Raw genomic sequence first — 23365 nt, 5'->3', positions numbered from 1 at the left:
TGTGAAGTCTGATGTCGTGTGTTGGAATTATAGAGATATCACAGAATCATAGAATCATAGAATAGTTTGGGATGGAAGGGACCTTTAAGATAATCTCATTCCAATCCTCTGTTATAGGCAGGGACACCTTCCACTAGACCAAGTTGCTCAAAGCCCCATCCAGCCTGGCCTTGGATGGTTCCAGGGAGGGGGCATCCACAACCCCTATGAGCAACCCGTTCCAGTGCCACACCACCTGTACTGTAAAAACACTTGTGCCTTTCATCCAGTTTAAATCTCCTCTATTTTGAAACCATTTCCCCTTGTACTATCACAGCAGACCCTGCTAAAGAGTCTCTCCCCTTCTTCCCTATAGCCTCCATTTAGATACTGAAAGATTGATATCAGGTCTCCCTGGAGCCTTTTATTTTTTTAAAAAAAGGTTCACTCTTTCTGTAACACTATGTGTTATATGTAGAATGTCCCTATTCAAAGAAATGCCCCTGTGTAGGCCATTGTTGGATGAAGTCACAAACATCCGGAAGGCATTCTGCTTATGTCTTCTCTTTCCTATCATGACAGCTGCCATTAGTAGATGAAAGCAGGGTCATGGTGAAGCTTGAGCTACCAATAGAAGCTACCATTGGTACTTAGGGACTTGTCTCCTTTGGGCTCCACTGTAAATCAAGCTGGATTAACTCAGTCGCACCTTGCTGGTTCTAGATAACTCAGAGTGAGCTCTGGGATTCAGGCAGACACTTTCAATAAGACATCTCTATCTGTGGATGGCTGTGCTGAGCAGTACTAGGGCATGCATACATGGTAGGAGTAGGAGAAATGCAATCGTGAACATATTTGCTGTGTTAACACAAATGCTTTTAAGATACACTGCTGCCAGCACAGGGCCTGGGTCATGGTGCTGTCCCACCATGGGCCATGGGGTGCTCCATGAGGTATGCACACTCAGTACTAATGAGCACTTTCTAAATAATGACCAGACAGGGTTTGGGGAATCCAGAGTCCCAGACCAGAAAATTTTACCTAATATGTGGCAGAAATAAATCATCCTTTCTTGGGGTGGATGGGAGCAGGAGAAGCTCCATCTTCTTGCCCTCATAACTAGACACCAAATTTATTTTGTACAGAAATACGTTAAGATTTTTAAGCATAGTAAAGAATATTGAATGTTTGAGTATGGAAGCATTGGCCTTCTGTATTGGAGAGTGGATATTTTCCCTCAGTTCATCTTGAGTGCTTGATTTCTGTTGCCTTTAGCAGCATAGCTATCAAATCTGTAACTTATGTATATCACATTCTTAATGGTGTCTTCTGAATGAATTTGGGTTTTCAGTGAACTGTGAAGTCTAATGTGAAATGTTGCTAGGATTATAAGTCAAGTGAAGTACAAAAACTCATAGCCCCTCACAGCCAAAGCCAAGAGTGTGACCCATTACATATATAAAGGATCATCACTGCTTATTAAGCCAAGGCTATCTTTGACCTCTCCAGAAAAGGCAAGCTGAGGCAAACTGCCCTGTGTCCTTTTCTTTCTCTCTAGTTACTCTCTGTGAGACTTGTCAAGATTAGCCTCAGTTCCTCTGAATATCTGTGCAGCTTCAAATTGAGTTTTGGAGACTAGCAGAGATAACAGGAGACGTTGTTTCACTGTGCCTCAGTCATTAGGGATATGGCTTAGTTTCTGGTGTCCTAAGAGGCACATTTAGCTTTGTTTCACTGCTATCAGCAAAAGCAGCAGGAGGGTGGTCACAGAACAAAACAGCTAGCTACATTCTGTGCTCATTTACATTGATCTAAATCCAGATTAATTTCACTTTAATGAATGAGCAACTAAGCAAAAGAGTTGGTCTATCTCCACACTTAACACTAATTAGTATTTTTCTTACTGCTGCCTGCAGAAAAGCCAATCTGTTTTGTATTTCGAGCTGAAAAAAAACACCCTCTGATTTGCAGTAATTTTCATCACCAGCATGTATGTCATTCCTCTGGGCTTTCACAGCTGCATAGAAAATCCTGTTGGAGGACAAAATAATGTAGCCAGGCTGCTGGTTGTAAGGAAGTGCAGTGCAGGGAAAGTTATACATGCTGTCTGCCATGGGGACTTCCTGGAATTTTTGCTGGCTGATGCTTACTTGTGTCTGTTTTTGTGATAGTTGTATTCCATGCAAACAGACTGGTTTTTGTGAAATACCAGTGTGGATCTGTGTGAATGGCAGCTGTGCTGTGTGGTCAGGGTAGCCTTGCTTTTGTTGCAGGGGTTAGTGCTTGCTTTCTGTTATTCAGAGCCGCAATTAAAGGAGAGAGAGTTGTGGTTATTAGTTGTGCTCACTGGGGCAGAGCACAATGATGTCTGCTCAGCATGCGAGGGAACCCCTGGCTACTTCAGACAGCTGAAGCTTCCAAAAGACCCAGGCGGAAGTGGGGAGGGGGAAGAGGACAAAGCTCTGGGTGCCATCGCCAGGCAGGGACACTTTGGACTCCACATCTTGAAGGCAGTCCTGATCTCCAGAGGAGATGTGGGGCAGTGTGTGGGAATGGCAGCAGTGCCAACAAGCTCTGGCAGCGAGGTCTTTGTTCAACTATGGCGTTTACTGAACTGATACCCAGCACTCTGATATAGGAGGTGGCAAAGAGCCAGATGCTCCATACTGGGACTTGCAGGATGTGTTTTAGAGTTATTAGAAGTTTTTTAAAACATGGATTAACTTCCTTAGCTCTCCTTTTCCATCTCCTCAACTTCTCATTTGTGTATAATGCATAATTTTTATAATGAACTTATACTTTCTGCCACTTTATGTTTTAGATTGATCCAGCTAATGGTAATTACACAGAATAGTTATAATCTTATGAGAAAGTGATGAATGAAAAGCTTTAATATGTCTGGTCATAATCCCATAGCAGTCTCTACCACTGTTAATTCTGTGTCTATTCATGCACAAAATCCCAGTGCCCTGCTACACTTCTGCAAACGCAATCTCATCCTCCTGTGATCCTTGTCCAGAAACATTTCTACATAAAGCCAGCATAAAAAATCTGATCCCCAAGGCTATTCCTCTGTAAGGTAAGTCAGGTAAACATGCAAAAATATTCACTATATTCAACTAAGGCTCAACTCTCTTTAAAAGGGGAAGCAGCTAGTCTCCAAAAAGCAGCTGGTATTTCCTTATTCATTGTAGTTCCTACAGCAGCATTACTTCTCTTCCAGTTTGCCCCCTACATTAGTAACAGATAACTGCAGGCCAAACCTCACTGAACAGAAAACTTCCCTGGTTATTAAACATGCAGTAGTATTTTTGCATAGCCTGTCAGGGACAGATGCTGTGATTCAGTCCTCTGCATCATGCACACACACACACATACCTTCTCCACTGCTTCGAGTTCTCATGATGGACTGGGAATGAACCATAGGGAGCTATCTGTAGAGTTTCTTTCCTCTTGTGCTCCCTAATAAAATTAAAGGCTGATTGCTCCATTCATCTCTGGAGGTTCTGAGGAGCTGTAATTGCACCCTGTTTGTGTGCAGAGACAAGTGAACAACCCAGCCAAACTCCATCCCTGCTCCTCCGTGTTTTTGTTTTGGTGTGTGCCCAATACACTCTATGTAAAGCAGAGGAAATAACTTCTAAATGATTACCAAGAACTCAAAACATTACTTTTTAAGGTAATGACTTCACTAGTACTAATTTGTCTCTATCCTAATGCAGAGGAAGGAGTCCTATCTCAAAACCCTTCCTAAATCTACGTTCCATCTGGTATTGGATATGAGTATGTAGTAGGAGTAATGTCTGGAAGTTGTCCTTCAGGACTAATCAGAGGCTCCTGAGCAGAAATGCTGTACTTTTGCCTGCAATTTGTATTATATTTCTTATTAAAACATCAGTTTCATTTCTTTCTTTCCTAATGGGCAGCAGATAAAATTATCTGCCTCCCACACCATATAGCCCTATGTGCATGAGCTTGTGTACATTGCATTGTGTGGGAAAGGAAATCATTCAGAACTGTTTGGGGACCTTTTAATTAAATATCTGTCATACAGAGAATGCTAATTCATCAAGACAGAAACTTCCTGGGAAAAGACATATAAGTTTTTGTTGATGAAGAGGAATGGGAATAAATGTTCTGAAGTTATTAAGATGCTTTATTTTGACCTTTTTCGAAACGAATGAGTTCCACTTTTGGTGGTGTACCTTCTGTGGTTCTGTAGCTGCAACTTTTATAGCATGGGTTCTTCCTGGCATACTTTTGTGGAGGTCTAGTTTGTATTTCTGCTGATCAGCTAGCAGAAAAACAGCACGGTTTGATTCCATGTACACAGATAACACGTGGGTATAACATGGTGCATCAGCCCTGTGCTATGGCACAGTGCATGATGAATAGGAGCTTTCCTAGAAGAGACAGGCTCTTGGTGGGGTGTGGAGAACTTAGTATCAAGAAATGGCAGGGCTGCAGCTGCTTATGGATATTTGTGTGCATTTTGTCTCTTAAATTGTTCCCATTTTGTTCTGAGTTGAATCTTTCCCCTCCTCCCTTTATGCAGTTGTCTTATTTGAAGAAGCTTAATTTTAGACCTCTTGTATCTCCTTGAGAAAATGAGCAATTGCTGTTTGTGAGAAGGGAAACTTTGTAATAGGAAAAGGGGGAAGAGTGTTCTTGACCAGTGTGTGCACCTGGCTCGAGGAACAGAGCTCAGCTTGTACCTGCTTTGCTTTATGGCCCTCAATTGCTTACCTTCTAGGCTCCAGTTGCAACATCCTCTGTGTAGCTAGAAAGAGCAAGGGCAGATATCATCAAAACCACTTCCAATTTGCTTTCCTTTCAGCTGCTTTTAGGCTTGAGATTTCTTCAAGTGCCTGTGGAAGTAGAGTGCCCAGGTCTCAGGAAAGCCACCTTAGAAAGTATGGATGTGGTGGCATGTATGAGTATAGTCAGGTGGATAAGGCAGTTTAGATTAGGAGAATATTGGTCTGATGTTATCTTTTAAAACATGAGTCAGAAATTTCAACCTGATGTATCTGAGAGCAGAACTGAAGGTCTCTAAATCGGTAAAGATGTCTAACACTGATACCAATGAGCCTTTTCAACTCAAGGAAGCATGTAAGAAAGCAGCCTCTGGGCTGCATCAAGCCATTCTTCAGTCAGTTTTAATAATGTCTCTGTAGCATAGGAGGAAGCAGATCCAGGGATTTTGCTGAGCTCTGAAGGCCAACAGCTTGTGGTGGTACCCAGACTAGGGTAAGGCCTTGTTTCTTCATCAGTCACTTCATCCCTGTGCTGTTGCAAGGGGTATCCCTGAGGTTTCTCCCCACAAGGACTGTCCAAAGGGATGTTCTTCTCTACCAGGATGTTTTCTGAAGGGTTTTGTCACTGAAGAAGTGACACATTGGTTTCTGTATCTGGCCAAGAGCCGTTCATTTGCCTCCTGCTACACTCTGCCAGTGGATGTCCAGACTGTGGGATCTTTTTCCCCCCAGGCCCAGTTCACATAGTGGAAGTATGTGGGCTGCAGGCTAGAAAGCCACTGAGTTTTAAGGGGATGGAGGAAAAATGACAACTGTTGACTTTACTGCGCAAAGTCCCACAGCTAGAAGCTGCTTTGGCATAACAGCTCCCTAGCAGGAAAAAAATCTGTTGGAATTCATGGCTTTTGATTCAGGCTAGGTTCAAAATGGCACGCTGGAGAACACTCAAGTGAGTCCATGTGTAGCCCATGTAGCTATTTTCCCTTCTTCTAAAGAAAACTGAAAGCTGGGCTACAGTAGAGCCCTGGAGAAATGGGACAGTGAGGCCTGAAGATTATAGCTTGGGATGAAATGCGTGTGAACAGTACGCTGGAGCCAGGCGTATGTATTGCTGGGGAGGATGGAGGGAGCCTATTCTTTCTTGTGGTTGGAGTCATGGCATCCACCAGGTGCACCCAGCCCTCATGCCAGGATACTAATTTATCCATCCTTCTTCTAAGAGCAAAGTAAAGTCACTTGTCTTCTAAAACCCTTTATTTCACAAAGGTGGTACAATTCCTTACAAAACAGAAACTCTTAACCAGAGTCAAGCCTTAAATTTTTATGTAAATTTCCTGGCTTTGCTCTTATGATATAATTATACTGCTGAAGATTTGAGTTCTGAGCTGCTGTTATAGTATACCAAAAAATACCCACATGGAAGATGATACTGTTCAATCTGCAGTTGTATAATTACACCAAAAAAGTAACACTAGTCAGAGTCCCTTTCAAACATGTCTTTAAGCTATATCTCTCTCTTGAAACATATTTGAATACAAACTAGTGTACATTTATTGATCAACTGCAAAGGCACCAGCTTTGAACGAAGTTGCTTCTAATTAACTTGGTCTTAGAAGCACTCTGAGGTAATAGAATGTCACACTTGGATTTCTCACTATTCTGGAAAAGTTTTCATAGAAGTTTAACAAATAAAGTTTTTGGTCTTCCCGGGATTTGCTTTTGAAAATCAATTACAAACCCTATCTTGGGGCCTCACTGTTTGGCCAGTGCTTGCATTAGGAACTGCTGTACTCTTGTCTCTTTGTAATAGCACGCATGAGGATAATAGATGGATGGGTTTGTATCTCTTGCTGGCCGCAGGAGCCGACAGCTCCAGGAAATCTATAGATATACCGCTCCATTGGGCTCATTTAGGGAATGTGCCTTTCATGAGTGCTGAGTGCAAGTGAGATTGATAAGATTTTATAGCAGAAATATTGTAATGTTCCTGTTCTGGGAGAAGCCAGCAGATCCAAGTTCTGCACTGAGTTTATTTTTAATCTCAGTTGTTTCAATTACAGGATGAACAGAATTGCTGCGTGCTTTGAAAAACGAATGAAATGAAAACATCGTCTCTTTCCTGTCAAAAGCATTTTACAACATTTGTACCCATCCTAAAAGCAACCATTGCAATAGCAGATTTATCTTTTTTTCTACTTTTGTTTCCATCTCCCTGTTGTGGGATTTGCTGATGTTTCCGTATTACTTGTTTAATAGTGCAGGAAAAAAGATAGGAGAGATCCATCCATGCTAGCAGAGATTCTTCTACTGTTTCTATAGTCGATACTTGCACCTGTAGTATTGATTCTCATAAGTTTTAAAAATATAAAGCACAGAATGTCAGCTCAGCTGTTCTGAAGGACCACATAAGTCATGTTTGTTCATTGATAGGTATATTATAATTAACCTGTATTAAAGTGCAAGGCATTTAAGAAAAAGGTGAGGATGATCTAATAGGGGTCAATCTCTTCTGCTGTGTGGGTCCCAAAACATCGCTGTAGCAGAGCTATGGTGTGTGATAGAACATATTTAAACCTCCACTTGCTACCATTCAGAGACTCCGTAGGCATAGTCCACAGACTCCTTTGTAGTTTTGTTTATTGTGTTTGAATTAGAAGCAAATTATAACGGTAATAGATCTCATGGTGAAAACTAGCATAAATTAGTCTGCATTTTAATTTTATCTTGTAATTCAATGCAAATATATATAATATCGAATTATTATCTTAGAATCATAGAATGGCCTGGGTTGAAAAGGATCTCAAAGATTATCCAGTTTTAATCCCCCTGCTATGTGCAGGGTCTCCAGCCACCAGACCAGGCTGTCCAGAGCCACATCCAGCCTGGCCTTGAATGCCTCCAGGGATGGGGCATCCACAACCTCCTTGGGCAACCTGTTCCAGTGCGTCACCACCTTCTGTATGGAAAAATTCCTCCTAATATCCAACCTAATTCTCTCCTGTTTCAGTTTTAAACCATTCTCCCTTGTCCTATCACTCTGCACCCATGTAAACAGTCATTAATGACATGGCATGATCCATCTGAGCACAGAGTTGCTATGGGGATGAACTCCAACTCAACACTGTATTGTCATCCCATTGTGTGCTCTGTAGGTCATCATCAATGTATCCACTAAGGCAATGATCAGTGACTCAGAGGAAACCCTGTGGTTCTTCGGGTTCAAGCATATTTTCATATCATAGAGTTATAGAATGGCTTGGGATGGAAGCTAACCTCTAGTTCCAAACCCCCTTAGAACAAATGAGGTTGCTAACCACTAAATCAGACATTAGATCCTGTTGTCTAGAACCCCATCCAACCTGGCTTCAAACACCTCCAGGGATTCTGCAATGTGAAGCTTTTCCTCTTGCCCTGGATAGGTAAACCAGTAAGGGGTGGATTCATGCCCCACAGCAGCAATCAGCTCACAGTCTGGGTCACAGCTCACAGCTGCTGCTGCTGCTAATTGCTTTCCTCAAAACCCTGTGCTGTTCACCAACAAGTTCCCTGGCACAGTCTGTTTGTTTGTTTAGGGGCAGACACAAGCAAATGAGCCTGAAAGCACCGAGGCCTGATGCTATATTCATAGATCCCATGGCACCATTTATTCCTGTGGGAGCATGTGCAAATTAATTCTGGAGGCTGCTCACTTAAATGGTACTAATTACATCAGTCCTCTTGACAATATGTGTCTGCTGTCAGCCGTCCATCAAGTTTATTGCATTTGTGTCGGCATCTTAAAGAAGGAAAGGCTATTAGAGAATCCTACATGTAGTTATCTGTTGGAAAGACAAATGCTCACCAAGGTTCAGGAGCTCCACCACAAACTTTTGGTGGAGATTTGGTGATAAGCTAATGATTAGAGTATGAGATCAACCTGGAGATGAACTATAGGGCTGTTCAGTGTACACTGTGTTGTTGGCATTGTTTAGTTGTCAGTGTGTTTGTTTAGGTATGAGTACCAGTAGCAGCATGGTCCCTTTTTGAATCAAGATCATGAGCATGGGACAGAAAAAAATTAGAAATAAAGAAAAGTAGTGAAATGTGTCAAAAGGAGAAAAGAGAGACTTATACGCAAGCTGTTAGGGATGTAAGTGCCTGCCACCCTGATGAAAAAACAATATTTTTCACATTTATAGGCATGATGCTATCATGACAGCACACTTCAGCTTTTTTTTAATGTTTTTTTTTTTTTTTTTTCCCCTTTTTTCTTACCAGGTTCAAAAGTACTTCAAGCATTTACAAATTTCAGATCTCCCCCCACTTCCCCTTTCCTGACCTAAATAAGGTACCTTGTTTTTTGGCTCTGCAATCAGCCCCTTCCTTTCTTTTGTGAAATGAATGCATGTAAATTCGATGACCTGTGACCGTAAAATGAATACAACATTTATTATATGTATACATATATTTTTCTTCTTTGCCAAAGTGATACTTTCTGATTTTTATTACAGAATTCTTAGCCAAGGATGATATTTACAGGCTGTATCTGAGCTAGAAACCATAAATGAGGCCAGAGGCGTTCCTGGGCAATGTTATGCGCTCATCTGTGCTGGTAAACTTTGAGAATGGTGTCTGGTTCATTTTGGACCAGGCTAGCTAATGCTCTGCCTGGACATTTATATGGCCCAGATGGGTGTTCATAAGAAGCCAAGGAGTGTTTGTGGTCACCAGAGGACTGAGTTTGGAGGCAAAGACCTTTTGTTAGCATAGATGTAAGCCTGAACATGTGTGAGATCCTGGGAATGCACCCAACCATGCAAGATTGGGTGAATGTATCTGTGGTGTCTTTGATAAGCACCTAGCTTGAAAACCATGTGTCCTAAGGTTTTCCCTCTAATAATAGGAACAGACCAGCATTTTCAGGGGATAAATCAATCTACATAGAGTACCTTCTGAGTTGCACTCTTAAGAAACTGAGCTTCTCAGTACTTATAGAAACAAACAAAACAAGAGCATCCTCTTGTCTAAGACCTTGAATGTGTGTAGTGTCTATACTTAGTTCTAAGGTTCTAATACCTAGTAATAGCTTTGTTTTCCCTCTGTGTGAGTTATGACAGCTACTGAATAGTTCAAGGCACTGAATGTGTGGTTGTTCGTGGAAACCATTTTCTGACCACAGGACTAATAAAAAGGGAGAGAGCGATGGCTCTGTGAATGCAGACATTTGCACTCCCGCTGCACTCATTTGGGACCCAGCCAGCAGCCAGGAAAGTGTGGAGAGTGATTCAGATGGGTGCTGGTGCATATTTAGAATAGAATCACAGACTCATAGAATCATGAAGGTTGTAAGACACTACTAAGATCATCTAGTCCAACCACCAACCCATCACCACCATAATAGGGAGAAATGTAGCAGTGACACAGCCTTGGGATGCTGCAATCAGCAGGATGGGCTGTTTGCTCAATCTATGGGCTATTTTCCTCTTTCCATTTCATTGTGGCACCCATCACTGTGGTGGGCCTTTTGTATGCAGTCATGGAAACCTCAGCCTGAATCAGTGTAGGCACAATTGAAATGGAAAAAGGTAAAAATCACCATGGCTAGAGGAATGATTTTCTTGGCATTAATAGACATCAGACCTCATAGTGTACTAAATAAAACAGGATTTCAGGAAAAAAAAGTGAAAATTTCATTAGGAATTAAACTGCAAGGTGGAATAATATAATTGCTGTGATGCTCTGTTTTACTTACGCATTGCTACAAATTATAATGCTAGCGTAGAAGCAATTGCAGTATCATTACACTGTCAGTGCAGCCACAGTAATTGAAAGATGTGCAGGCTTTTTTCCTGATGAGTTTGTTTTCAAGGGTGGGTGGCACTTTAGGGATCACTTCATTTGCTGAGAAAGAACATCTGACAATGAATATTTTTGAAAAGTATTTAATGCATATAGACAGAGCATGGAGGCATACTTTTAAAAGAAAATGTATTTTTAAACAAGTACAAAAAAAGAGAAAGCCTGAATCTTGAGGCTTCATAATAGTCCGTGCAGATATTTGATAGCAAAAAAAGAAGAACAAATAAAAAGAATGCTATATATAGGAGCCATTTTCATTATCGAGTGTCTGCAGGGAGTTAAGTGTTCCAGAGGAACTGCTGCACAGCAAACTGAGTAGCTGAAGAGCAGAGCTAATGGGGTCTGGGAAGGCTCCACTGAAAACTGGTTTCATGAAATTGTCTTAACTTTAAGAATTTTCTCACCAGGCTTTTCTCCTTTAATTTTAATGTTTGATGGGAAAAAACAATATTTCACTGTGGAAAAAAAAAAAAACAATACAAAAAAAAAGTTTATTGTGTAGCTCTGAAAAGGACATGAGGTACAGAGTTAATCTGTATATGATGCCAAAGAACAGGTATTCCTCACAACTATTTTGAATTCAGGTCTAAATTTTTGGGAGACAGCTTTTAATGAGGTGTGCTTTGCCAGACTGTGTCTTTAGCCATAGGTAGAATTAGCAGTGTGGTAAAGGTCTGTGTCAGAGGATAAGACAGTTGAAATGTTTAGGTCAGAAATATGCTTTTTAAAGAGAAAACAGGAACATTCTGTTGCAGAAAAGGAATATATATATATATATATATATATATATATATATATATATATATATATGTATAGGAATATATATAAAGAAATATAAATATAGTAGATACAGAGAATAGCTGAAAGTCTAGTAGTGCCCTGGATTCTGCTGAAATTCTGGAATTCCAAAGTTCTTGGTTTGGAAAAAAAAACAAACTCAAAACATGATAATAAATAATACTTGCTTTAACCTCATGTTTCTCTTCTCACCTCCGCTTTATTCTGTGTAACTTGACAGCTACATGTGTTCAGCATTCACTATGCACAAGTCCCTGGAGAAGCCCTTGGCAGCTGAGGACTTATTCTTGAAAGAACAAAACTGAAATTGAAAAAACTGTTTAAAAAGAGTCCTAAGGATAAAGGGATAGAGTGCTGGCAACTAAAGATTGTGTTTAGTACTTGGTATGGAAGGCTTCTCCGTGAAGAGCCCTGAGGAGTGGTGGGACCGCACCACTCTTAGCTGGGGATCACTAATGACAAACATGGTGATGGTCCTTTAACCAAGGGATGTTCCTTTCAAGGGAAGGGGTTGCCTTCAAATGAATGTAGGATTTCTTAGCACGGGGAGAAGAGGACCTCATGGCCTAGTCTAGTGGTATAAAAAGGTAATGTCAGAAAGGAAAAATGGCTTTCTAGTTTAGATCTTGATTCAGCTTTAAAGGGAGAGTATGATATATATAACTCAGTAGAGTGCAAAATAATTTCTTCATTTTCCTTCCTTCCTTCCTTCCTTCCTTCCTTCCTTCCTTCCTTCCTTCCTTCCTTCCTTGCTTCCTTCTTCTTCCTTCTTTCCTTCCTCTCTCTTCCTTCCTTCCTTCCTTCCTTACTCCTTCTTCTTCCTTCCCTATCTTCCTTCCTTTTCCTTCTCTTCCTTCCTTCTTCCTTCTTCCTTCCTTGCTCTTCCTTCCTCCCTTCTATCCTCCGTTCCTTCCTTCCTTCCTTCCTTTCCTTCCTTCCTTCCTTTCCTTACCTCCTTCTTTTCTTTTCCTTCCTTCCTTCCTTCCTTCCTTCCTTCCTTCCTTTTGCATCATTAGGTTATTAATGCCAACTTAGAGCTAGTGAAAGTTCCTGATTTGACACTCTGCTGACATGTGTCTTACAGTGAGTATACTCTGTAAGATGTTCTGCCTCTTTTAATTTTAAAATGTTCCACAGCTTTGGGATTTTTTTCATAGAGAGTAGGCTAAAGGATGAAATGTAAAACTGAGGTTTAAGTCATTATCATATTCATTAAGTTATTATCATTATCAGTGCTTAACTACCCTTTCTGTAAAGAAGTGTTTCCTAACGTCCAACCTAAACTTACCTTGGTGCAACTTGAGTCCATTTCCCCTCGTCCTGTCACCTGTCACTAGTGAGAAGAGACCAGCCCCATTCTTACTGTAAGCAACTTTCAGATATTGGAAAAGAGCAATAACATCTCCCCTTAGCCTCTTTTCCTGAGACTAAATGGTTTCCTTGATCTCCTTAAAACAAACAAACAAACAAACAACAACAACAAAAGCAACCACCAAAAAACAAACAAAAGCATTGATATAGAAAGCAATGAAGAAAATATTAAAGAATGGGAATTATCTCTTTATGTCTCTTGGGAGTCCTGGACAGTGTGGGTGAATGCCATTTGAGTGATTTTGCTCATGCTTTCTGTTTATTTATTTGTTATTTAGGGAAATTTTGCTCAGATTGATTTCTTTCTTCACTTATTTTACTATGTAGAGGTACCTCTTCCATTTCCATTGGGTCTCAGAAGTGCTGTCTACAGTAATTGACTCGATGCCTATAGCTAAAAGAGCATTTCTTAGAAAAATAATAATAAATAAATAAATCCAAAACATCAGTACAATATAGGACTTATGAAACTTCTAAGCAAATCTTTTGTCAGTACAGCTTGGTTATGAAAGGGAAAAAAAAAGTGGCTTAACTTCGGCTCTTGCAAGTCTTAACACTTTCAATTTTTAAAGTTTTTTGATCAGAGTAGAGCTTCCCTGTTATGCTGAGAAGTTGTACAGACCTCTTAGAAGGAGAAAGAACCAGATGGTTTCACCTGATAATGTAAAGACGTATACAGGCTTGGCTTTCAAACCACCAGGCACCTGGGAGTACTAGATACTTCTAGTGAAAACATATGTGAAGTGACTCTGTGCTTCAATCCATATTGGTTTGATAGGACAAGAGGTACTGGCTTTAAGTTGTGCCAGGGGAGGTTCAGGCTGGATATTATGAAAAATTTATTTTCAGAAAGAGTAGTGAAGCATTGGAAGAGGCTTCCCAGGGAAGTGATGGAGTCACCATCCCTGGAGGTAGCAAAAAAGAGGGTAGATATGGCACTGAGGAACATGACTGAGTAGGCACAGTAGGGATAGGTTGATGGCTGGACTAGATGATCTTAGTGGTCCTTTCCAGCCGTAATGATTCTGTAATTCTGTAGTTCCTAATGTGATACTACATCTCCCTCTTGGGCCTCCAGACCTAGAAGGACATAGATCTGTTATAATAGGACCATACAAAGGCCATGAACATGATCAGAAGGCTGGAGCACTACTTCTATGAAGAAAGACTGAGGCTACTGGGCTTGTTCACCCTGGAGAGGAAGAGGTTCTGGTTATATCTTACTGCAGCTTTCCAGTTCATAAGAGAGGCCTACAAGAAAGATGAGGAGACACTCTTTACCAGACTATATAGGATAAGATAAATAAGTTTTAAATGAAAAGAAAAAGATAGGTTTAGATTACATATAAGGAATAAATTCTTGACTATGAAGGCGGTGAGGAACCGGAACAGACTGTCTAGTTTCATCCCTGCAGCTGTTCAAGGCCTGGTTAGTTTGGGTCCTGGGCAACCTAATTTAATGCTTGACAACCCTGCCCACCGGAGGGCAGGGTCTTTAAGGCCCTTTCCAACCCAAGCCATTCTATGATTCTGTGTGGTGAAAAAGGTATCTCCTCTGCATTATATCTGTAGAAGCCACAGCCCTGAATATAGATCAATAAAAATCTGATTGCATGATTCCACTCGGAAAAAATATGTTAGCATGCTTGTGATTAACTCAAATCTCCAGTAGGAATTCATCTGAGATGCTCTAAATGTATTGACAAACTCCTTGCCTGAGTGAGGGATTTGAATGAAGGCACTTTGGTGCTGCTGTGTGGATAAAAAATTGCCCCAGTTCTAAATGCCCTGAGTTACATATGCTAGCAGGACTAACCGCTCTCTGGCCTCAGTTGCTACTACAGCAAAGGAGTGGGTGGTTGTACGCAACTGATTTTGATTTCTGCATTGGCTTTTGGGGCTTTTGGCAATGCTTTTTACAGTCCCCTTTCCTTTGAGCTGAGAGTACCTCAGCTGTAGCTGATAATCTGGTCTGTAAATTCATCAGTGCAATGGAACAGGAAAAATATCTGATTTCATTGCTAGGCCTAACCAAACATTGTGGAATACCATATTTTTTATTGAGTCAGGAAGTGGGAGGAGAACTACAGCCAGCCTGCTGGCAGCATCCTCAGAAAAGTCATTCTTACAGCACAATTTCAGATGTAGCTTCAAACACAGTTCAAACTGGACCTGCTGTAGAAAGTGTACAGAGAGCCTCTAAGTTAGGAGTTCATTTTTCTTGTCCCATTAAAATGATCCCTTAAGCTATCTGACTTCACTGATTACAAGTGTGCAATTATCTATTAATGTGATAAAACAAAGCATAAATAAATGCTACTTCAGTGGTACAGTAGGAAAGAGATGAATAGGTAGATCTCTTCAGAAAAGCATATGGTGTTGACACTGATTAAAAATATGAGAAATGATTTCTTATTTTCACAATCTTCTTTGAAACTATTTTGTTGGGCTAAATATTCTTCAAAGTTTTGCTCATACTGAATGATGCTTTCTGCTTGAACAAACTCAAGGAACACAGAAACGTAGACAGTCATGGCCCTAGAAGAGGACAGGGGAACCAAGCAGAATTCAGTAAGATATGAATGACTGGGCTTCACTTTGTTTCTGATTCTTGTTAGCTATGGGACCATTGTGTGACTGAAGTCACAGAATCTGTGCTCCTGATTCCATTCTGTTTTGTCTAGTTAGGGCTGGGATTTTTTTTTGACTAGGAGCTGTCCTATCTGATAAGTTTGAGCAGCACTGAAGTGAGAGCTGGGCACTCAGAAATTCACTTGCACCAAATCTGACATTGGAATTGTATTTTAAACTTTTGCAGTGACTTCCATTAAGATTTACAGGGCATTGAAAGAGAGAAACCGAGCTTAGAGGAAGACTCTGGTCATTTGTTATGTTTAGCTTCTTGTCTGGCCAGTCAATAAAAAAGGGGCTTAAAACCAGACATAGCATGTTGAGTCTCTTCCTCAGCTTGTGGTTAACAGATAGAATAAGGGAATGGAATTTAGGGCATGTAGAGATAGGAAACAGGATTGTTGTGGGACCATGTGGTAGTGTTGGGCAAAACCCAGTAAATCAAATTTTGTTAGCTCTGTAATTTATAAAATGTTTAATTAACCTGTGATAATTTTGTAATCTTTTTTTTTTTTTTTTTCCAGATGTTTTGTGTCCAAATGTTCGTGTGGAAGGAGATCGATTCAAGCACACTAATGGAGAGACAGATGAGATTCCAGGTAAAGAGACAATCTTTTCTACCATACAGCTGAGAGCTGAATAGAAATAGAGAAATAGTGTAATTGTATTTTCTCCTGCAAAAGGAGGCCCAGGGGAGATTCAGGCTGGGCATTAGGAAGTATTACTTCTCGGAAAGGGTAGTCAGGCATTGGAATGCACTGCCCAGGGAGGTGGTGGAGTCACCGACCATGGGAGTGTTCAAGAAACATTTGGATGTTTATTGAGGAATATGATTTATCTGGGAAGTATTGGTAATGGTTGAACTAGATGATCTTCTAGGTCTTTTCGAACCTTGATAATTCTGTGATTCCGTATGTTTCATGTGTGATATTCTTAAATGTTATCTCTTTTAGCTGGCATTTGCTTTATCTAGAACACTTTCAGTGATGGAGAGGTAGGACTGTAGGGCTGGAAGAGAGTTGACCATGAAGAGCTGACCATCTGTTGACCATGAACCGATAAATAATCACAAGCTTTATCTTTCATGTGACAGCAAATTAAGAATCTAGTGGGACTTAGAGAATAGGATAGAGGAAAGCAATAAGCCTTTGAGATGACTCTTTTTGTTTGGATGTTTTTTTGACCATTCAAGTTTTTGTGAGTTTTAATGCTTATTTATTTGATCTCTGATTGTTGTGGGATGTCATAATCCAATGGCAATTGTTACTGAAGTACAGTTTATACATGTGTGTGTGTATAAGAAAACACAAAAAGAGAGAGAAAAAAAAAATCCCCAAAAGAACGAGTTCATCTGAAATGCTACTGAAAAAAGTCAAAGGAAAGCAGGTTTGTTGGGATCTCTGCTTTCCCTTGAGTTCTGATACATTCTTCCAGACAGCTAAAGGAATTAACATGCCAGTCATATCCAAAGGCTGTGCCTCTTTTCTAACCCCCAAATACAGTTTGAGCTTTTGGCAGAGAAAAGCTTTCCATCAGAGATGTGCTTTGAATATCTCTGCCTGACCCAAAAATTGCAGTGAGAAGCGGGAGGCTCTTCTGCAACTTGATTATGAATAGAAATGGTAAAGGTCTGACAGCTCTGCTACACTTCAAGAGTTTTTCTTCATTGGGGGGATTTTCACTGCCTGCACGAAGTATCAGTTCAACTCTACTGTCTGTAAGCAGCTTATTTTGGTTGCAGTCTGGCTTTACTGGTACCTGTGATAATGCTGAGTGGTAGCACTTTCTCTGGTTGTTAATCCAAGACTATAGCTAGCTTCCACATACCCAATCTCAAGTGTGGTCCACCACTAGGTCTTGTATTAACCTGTTCTGATAGTCCTCCAGTCACATGGCTGTGCAAATAGTAGAGCTATTCAATAGTTAGCTCTACTGATTCAGGTTGAGTCTATTTGCCATGGAAGTTGCTGCTCAAAAAGAGCAGGAGGACTGTATCCCTCTCACATGACCATCTTCTGCATGATGATTTCCAGAAAGCTGATGTTGCAAATGGTTTTCAGCATCTCCTCTGTATTACAGTATAATTTTAATTCATGTGCTAATTGATACACTACATCCTTTGTTTTCTAAAATGTATCTTCTGAGAAATGTAAAGAAGAAGCATTCCACTTCAGTTCTGATGCGTGATTTTTTTTTACTACAGTATATACATATATGCATGTATGTTCACATATGTAAGTATTTATGCTCTTCTGTAAAGTTTCTGACTTAATTTTCTTTTAATTCCAGTAAGAACAAGGCTATGATAATCTTTGACTAAAAACATCTCTGTCCAGTCTCCATCAAAACAAGAGGGTTTATATAAGGCTCCTGATTGCTCTTATATGGTGCAACAGTGATTTCTTTTTGTTCTTGTACCTTATATTTAGGGAATACTTGCCTTTTATCTGGACAGTGTTGAACTGAAGTTCTGGGTCTGCTTAGGGTCATTATGTTGCTGGAGATGGATCGGCACAGGACCAAAATGCATGCTCACTATTTATGTATTCCTTACATTCACTGTAGCGATTTCAGAAGACTGTAGGCCCTTGGGTCCAATTCCGACAGAATATCATTGCATTCTCCAAACTTAATTGGAAAATTCCACTGGCTTAGGGTGCAGTATATACTTTCCCAAAGGAATTTATTGTGCTGCTAGTTGTTGCTGAAGGGCTTTCGAATATGCTGCATTTTAGTTTTGGGGAGCAGCCTGATGTCTATGAAATCATTTTGTGAGAGCACTGTGAGAGTTCTGTGGATTTCTATGTATTCACTTCTAACAGCACAGAGTGGGAGACAGTTCCTCTGTTAACCCATTCTCATATATTCAAAGCTTTACAGTTAATAACTCTGTCTTGCACTCCACTTGGATAGCCAAAATTGAGCCTTGCCCAACAGGTTCCTAGCTCAGCACATCACACTCCTCAGACAGGGAGGAGATCACAGAACTAAGAGGAAGAAAAGACTTCCTGGGGATTTTCTTTATTGTCTTTTTATTGAAAGCAATGCAGCAGCCGATGTCACAGACAGTTGTTTCACATGGAACATCACCATTGCCAGACCTTTCCTGTATATCATACCTACATATAGGTTGCAGCACAACCAACAACTTGACGTGTGTCTGCAGTTAGGTGAATGTGAATTGTTGTAGATTAGCAAAAGTAAGAATAAAGGCTTGATCATTACATGGGCTATAGAAGGACAGGCTTTGTGAGATGAAGGGAGTCAGGTGTGTGACTGAGCAGTGGAAGATGCATGAGGTTTTTTTTTAAGGCTGATGGTGGGATGGTGGGTGCAGGGGTACAGCTAGAGAAGTTCATTCACAGTCAGAAGACTAATTGCACCTAAAAGAATACTACAAGCTGGAAGAGAACCAAACACTGAACTGCTATTTTCTCTTCAGAAGACGGATGTTTGGGCTTTTTTTGTAGATAAACAGAAATAGGTTGATTTAATCTATCTGGACTCATGTAAGAATTTATCACTTCTTACTGTATTGAAAATCATTGCTAAAATTAAAAATGGTAGAAAAAAAATATACATTGTAAAGTGAGTCAAAAGCTGGCTAGCTGGGAGGTAATAATGATGGAGTTCTAGGAAAGGGAATAACAAGCCACAGGTCTAATTTTCTCTGTGAATGTCCACAATATAAATTAGGATCAGGCTATTATGCAGGAATACAATCATAGAATCATTAAGTTTGGAAAAGACCACTAAGATCATCATGCCTAACCACCAATCCGTCCCCACCATGCCCACTAAACCATACCCTACAGTACAACATCTAAATGTTTCTTGAATACCTTCAGGGACAGTGGCTCCACCAGCTCCCTGGGCAGTCTATTTCAATGCATTACCATAGTTACTGAGAATAATTTTTTCCTAATATCCCATCTGAATTTCCTTTGAGACGACTTGAGGCCATTATCACTCATCACTATTACCTGGGAGAAGAGGTTGACTCCCACCTTGCCACAACCTCCTTTCAGGTAGTTGCAGAGAGCAATGATGTCTCCCTCAAGCCTCCTCTTCTCTAGAATGAACAATCCCAGTTCCCTCATCCACTCCCCAGAACACTTGTGCCTCAGACTCTTCACAGCTTTGTTGCCCTTCTCTGAACACTGTACATGCCCTCAATTTCATTCATGTAGGAAGGGGCTTAAAACTTAACACAGTACTCAAGATGCAGCCTCACCAGGGCTGAGCATAGAGAATGATCTGGGAAGAGCCGGTTTGCCTCAAGAGCTTGGGAATTTTTCCATTTTATTTGGGACTATTTGTTGAAAGTACCTGTTGAGGGAATTAAAGATCAGAACAGGAATTTGTGCTATAAATCCATTCTCTCAAAACTGGTGGTGTCTTAGTTTGTAGACTCTTGTAAGCCATGGTATTATACCGGTAAAGAAAAAGGCAAAGGTCATTACTGGATAAGGTAAAGCAGGATAAGGTAGAGTAAGCCTTTTAGAGATAGGGAAGAATTTATGCGAATGGACAGGGCTTTGGCTGCAGCTTATCTAGAAAAGTGTGATCACATTTCCTTTGCTCAGGAAATACGGATTTGGTCTTGAGGAGCTAATACTGTGTTCAGGAGCCAGACAGACTATTTTCAATAGATTACAAAACTAGGTTGGGTTACTCTTACCGTGTGCAGGTGGAAGAGGGAGATATGATTGCTTTCCACAAATAGATTAGGGGAGTAGCTGGAGGGAGATTAGGGGAATCACCAAAGGACAAAGAGTATCATTAAAAAACAGATATCAGCAATTTAAGAAATACATTCAGGTAAGACATTAGAGAAAGGTTTAAAACTGTCAGAGATATGAAGTCCTGGAACAAGCAGCAAAGTAGTAGTAAAGAAGACAAAGAGCAGTGAACAGGGCTACTTCTCATAGCAGGGGGGAAACTCTGTGACCCTGTGGTATCACAGCATTTAAATGAAAAGTCACAGCTATAGCATCCATTGAGAACGTACACAATGAAATAGGATTGCATGAGGCAGGAATACATAGCCGGCTTTACTATACTACCGATGCAAATTTGGCAGTAAAGTGAAGCAGTGTCTGCTGAACAGTTCACAAGACGTAAATCTTGAATATAAATGCGAAATTAGGAACAACACCGGGGATTTTGAAAGAGAAAGAGAAATCTGGTTAGGATACCAGGATAAACACTGCTTCTTTTCTAGAAAGTCTGATATCGTAAAACAGTGATTAATGATATTTAAAATGAAGTTCTTACAGCATCCTAGTGCATAGTTGTTGTGTTTTGTTTTATTTTTTTTAATCAAGAAGGGAAATGTAAACAAAAGAGGGTTTAACTCATCTGTCCTGAAATATGCAAAATAAAACTGCAGTTGTAAGACTTAATCCCTCTTATATTGCTATATTGTTGTTTTATTTACATCAGCTTTTAGCTAGGGATCATAGCTTACTTGTAATTATGACCAGGCAAGAAAAGACGGTGATATCATTTTGCACCCTGAAGATGTATCTCTTGTGTATTTTTATGAACAATTATATTGCATTGAAACAACACATAAAATACCAAGCTATTGCAAATGAATTGTACTTCATGGGATTTTGAAACTTCACATTTGAACTATTCGAATTATTTTAGACCTGTAGAATGTGAGGTTTGGTTGCAGTGATCTAGATGATCCCAATAATTACAAATGAGCTGATCTCTGTTCTTCAGCATATTCCACCAGATGAAACAACACTCCTCAGCACATACTGGCTTCTCTTTTTGGAGTGAATCTGTCACAGAAGTAAAGAACGACTTGCAACAATTCACATAAAACACTGAGAAAAATTAACCCTGGGGAGAGATACTTCCAATCACTACATGACTTTATGCATCAATACAAGCCACACTGCATGGTGTTAATGGGCGAAGGAGGAAACATCAAAGCCCTGACTCTCAACTCCTGTGTCACAAAGGCACATACAAAAGTGTGTGTGATGAACAGCAGAAATTGCGTTACGGGTTGTACCACACATCGACCTCAGCAGTCTGACTCTTGTCCCCATCTCTGAAACTGTTGTGCACAAACAAAATACCAAATGTTATGTACGATCTCTGTGTTTTGATGTATCTCTATAAAGGACATTTGGGCATTTTACTATGGAGACACTGGTTGTAAAACTAGAAGCTTGCAATTATAGCCTGCAATGGCTTTGTTTAACTGTCAGCATGTCTCCAGTATCCTGTAGTTTGCAAGACAGGGTTTGCATTCCAGAGATGCCAGTGAGTCACCAGCTAATTATAATATTTGTAGGGCTATTTATGTTTGCCCATGAAGCCACATGGTAGCAGGAGGAAAGTAGTGCCCAGGCAGTTGAACTTGCAGAAGGAGAACATTAACCAATGTCCCTCAGGGGACAGAAGCACTCTTGTTGTGACAGAGTAATGGGCATTTCACCTTCTCTTAGTATGGTGCACTCTGTATTGTCTATCTCATAGTCTTCTTGGGAATCCCTCTGAGAGGTAAGTGGTGAATCCATTAATAGCTGCAGGTCTCTGTAGTGGATTACTGACTTCATACAGGAGATGAACAGACACAGTATTCATCACAGGCTGCATATGTTCAACGAACTTGAAGCTGTCTGTTCATGTAGACACTAGCAATGCCCATCTACATCCACAATGATGCAACCAAATATTCAGGACTGGATTGTAGCTGTGACGTATATGAGAGATGGGGAAGAGAGATGGAGATTTTCTCTGCCACACTGCAGCCAGGTTGAATATTAAGAAAAATTTCTTCTCAGAAAGTGTGGTAAGGCATTGAAACAGGCTGCCCAAGGAAGTGATGGAGTCACAAACTCCTGTGCCTCTGGTATTCAAGAAAAAGGTAGTGTGGCACTCAGTGACATGGTTTGGTGAGCACAGTGGTGTTGGGTCAGTGGTTGGACAATATCATGGATGTCCAACCTTTTTACTTGTCTGGGCCTCATGGAGTGAAACCAAATTGTCTTGGGCCGCATATATGTAGGCCTCTCCAAAAGTAATGCCTTCTATTTATTTCTATGGAAATTACAGCAGATACAATGAACACAGTAATTGCATTTGATAGAGCAGACTCTCAGCTACAAAACACTGTCTTTCAACTCAGGCACCACCATTATCTATGCATTTTTGCCAGCAATGAAAAATGTGCACTAAGAGAAGAGAACCACCGTCACTGTTACCACTGCTGTAGTGCACCACCCCCTGCCTCACTGTGCTCACATTCACTGTTTGGTCTCCAGAAACATTCATAAGCATTGATGAATGCCAGGGGGTGCTGTTTCTTCTGTATGGAGGAATTCAGTCACACAGCTCTGCTTCATGCACACTTCCATGTCAAACATCATTTTGTCAAACCATCCCTCTGCTGCAGTCTGTCATACAATAACAAAATGTAAAGGACTATTGGTGGGAAGATTCAGCCTCTACTACCATACCGCCACCATCTGCCTCTGATGTTGTGGGTCAACATAATAAAATAGGAGGCATTACTTTTGGAACATCCCTCAGAAAATAGAGATTCTATGATTTTATGATTCACTTTGCCGCCACATTCCCCATTCACAAGGCAATGATAACAAAAAGAGGATTGATAGTGTTTTCTTCCTGTATACTTTGCCTAGGAAGTCAACCGTATATAATTTGGAGAAGAGTGATCAGAACTCCCTAAGTGCTAATTATGTCCATTCTCTAGGGATCCAGAAAGTGATTTGAAACCTGTTTTCTGAAATGAATACATCTGGCTATAGCTACTGTGTTTCCATGAGAAGTAAGTAGGAAAAATAAGAGCTGATCAGTACCTTATGTCCAAGAGTCAGTGTCTGTGAGCTGGAGAAACTTGGTGGACTTTACTCTGGGCTGGATTCATTCTCTGAGCTGGTAGCTGGAGTACAAGTGGAGGTAATTCTGCATTTACATAAAAGGCTTACATGGGCTAATCAAGC

At 40.5% G+C, this 23365-nt stretch overlaps 1 protein-coding gene across 3 annotated transcripts in view; it reads left to right on the top strand.

Moving 5' to 3' along the window:
• COL22A1 (collagen type XXII alpha 1 chain) overlaps positions 1-23365 on the top strand; it is a 216651-nt gene that overhangs the window by 45689 nt on the left and 147597 nt on the right. For all 3 annotated transcript variants that reach the window (XR_001553652.2, XM_015856410.2, XM_032442913.1), the window contains exon 4: positions 15899-15973. Coding sequence is in view for 2 of the 3 variants with exons in the window: in XM_015856410.2 (XP_015711896.1) it covers positions 15899-15973 (75 nt within the window). In the remaining variant the exon portion in view is untranslated. The remainder of the gene's footprint in view (positions 1-15898; positions 15974-23365) is intronic.

Source organism: Coturnix japonica, chromosome 2 (assembly GCF_001577835.2).
Source record: "Coturnix japonica isolate 7356 chromosome 2, Coturnix japonica 2.1, whole genome shotgun sequence".
In the NCBI taxonomy this organism is placed as follows: domain Eukaryota; kingdom Metazoa; phylum Chordata; class Aves; order Galliformes; family Phasianidae; genus Coturnix; species Coturnix japonica.
Note: the sequence above shows the minus strand (reverse complement) of the source record. Positions and strands in the feature narration are given on the sequence as shown.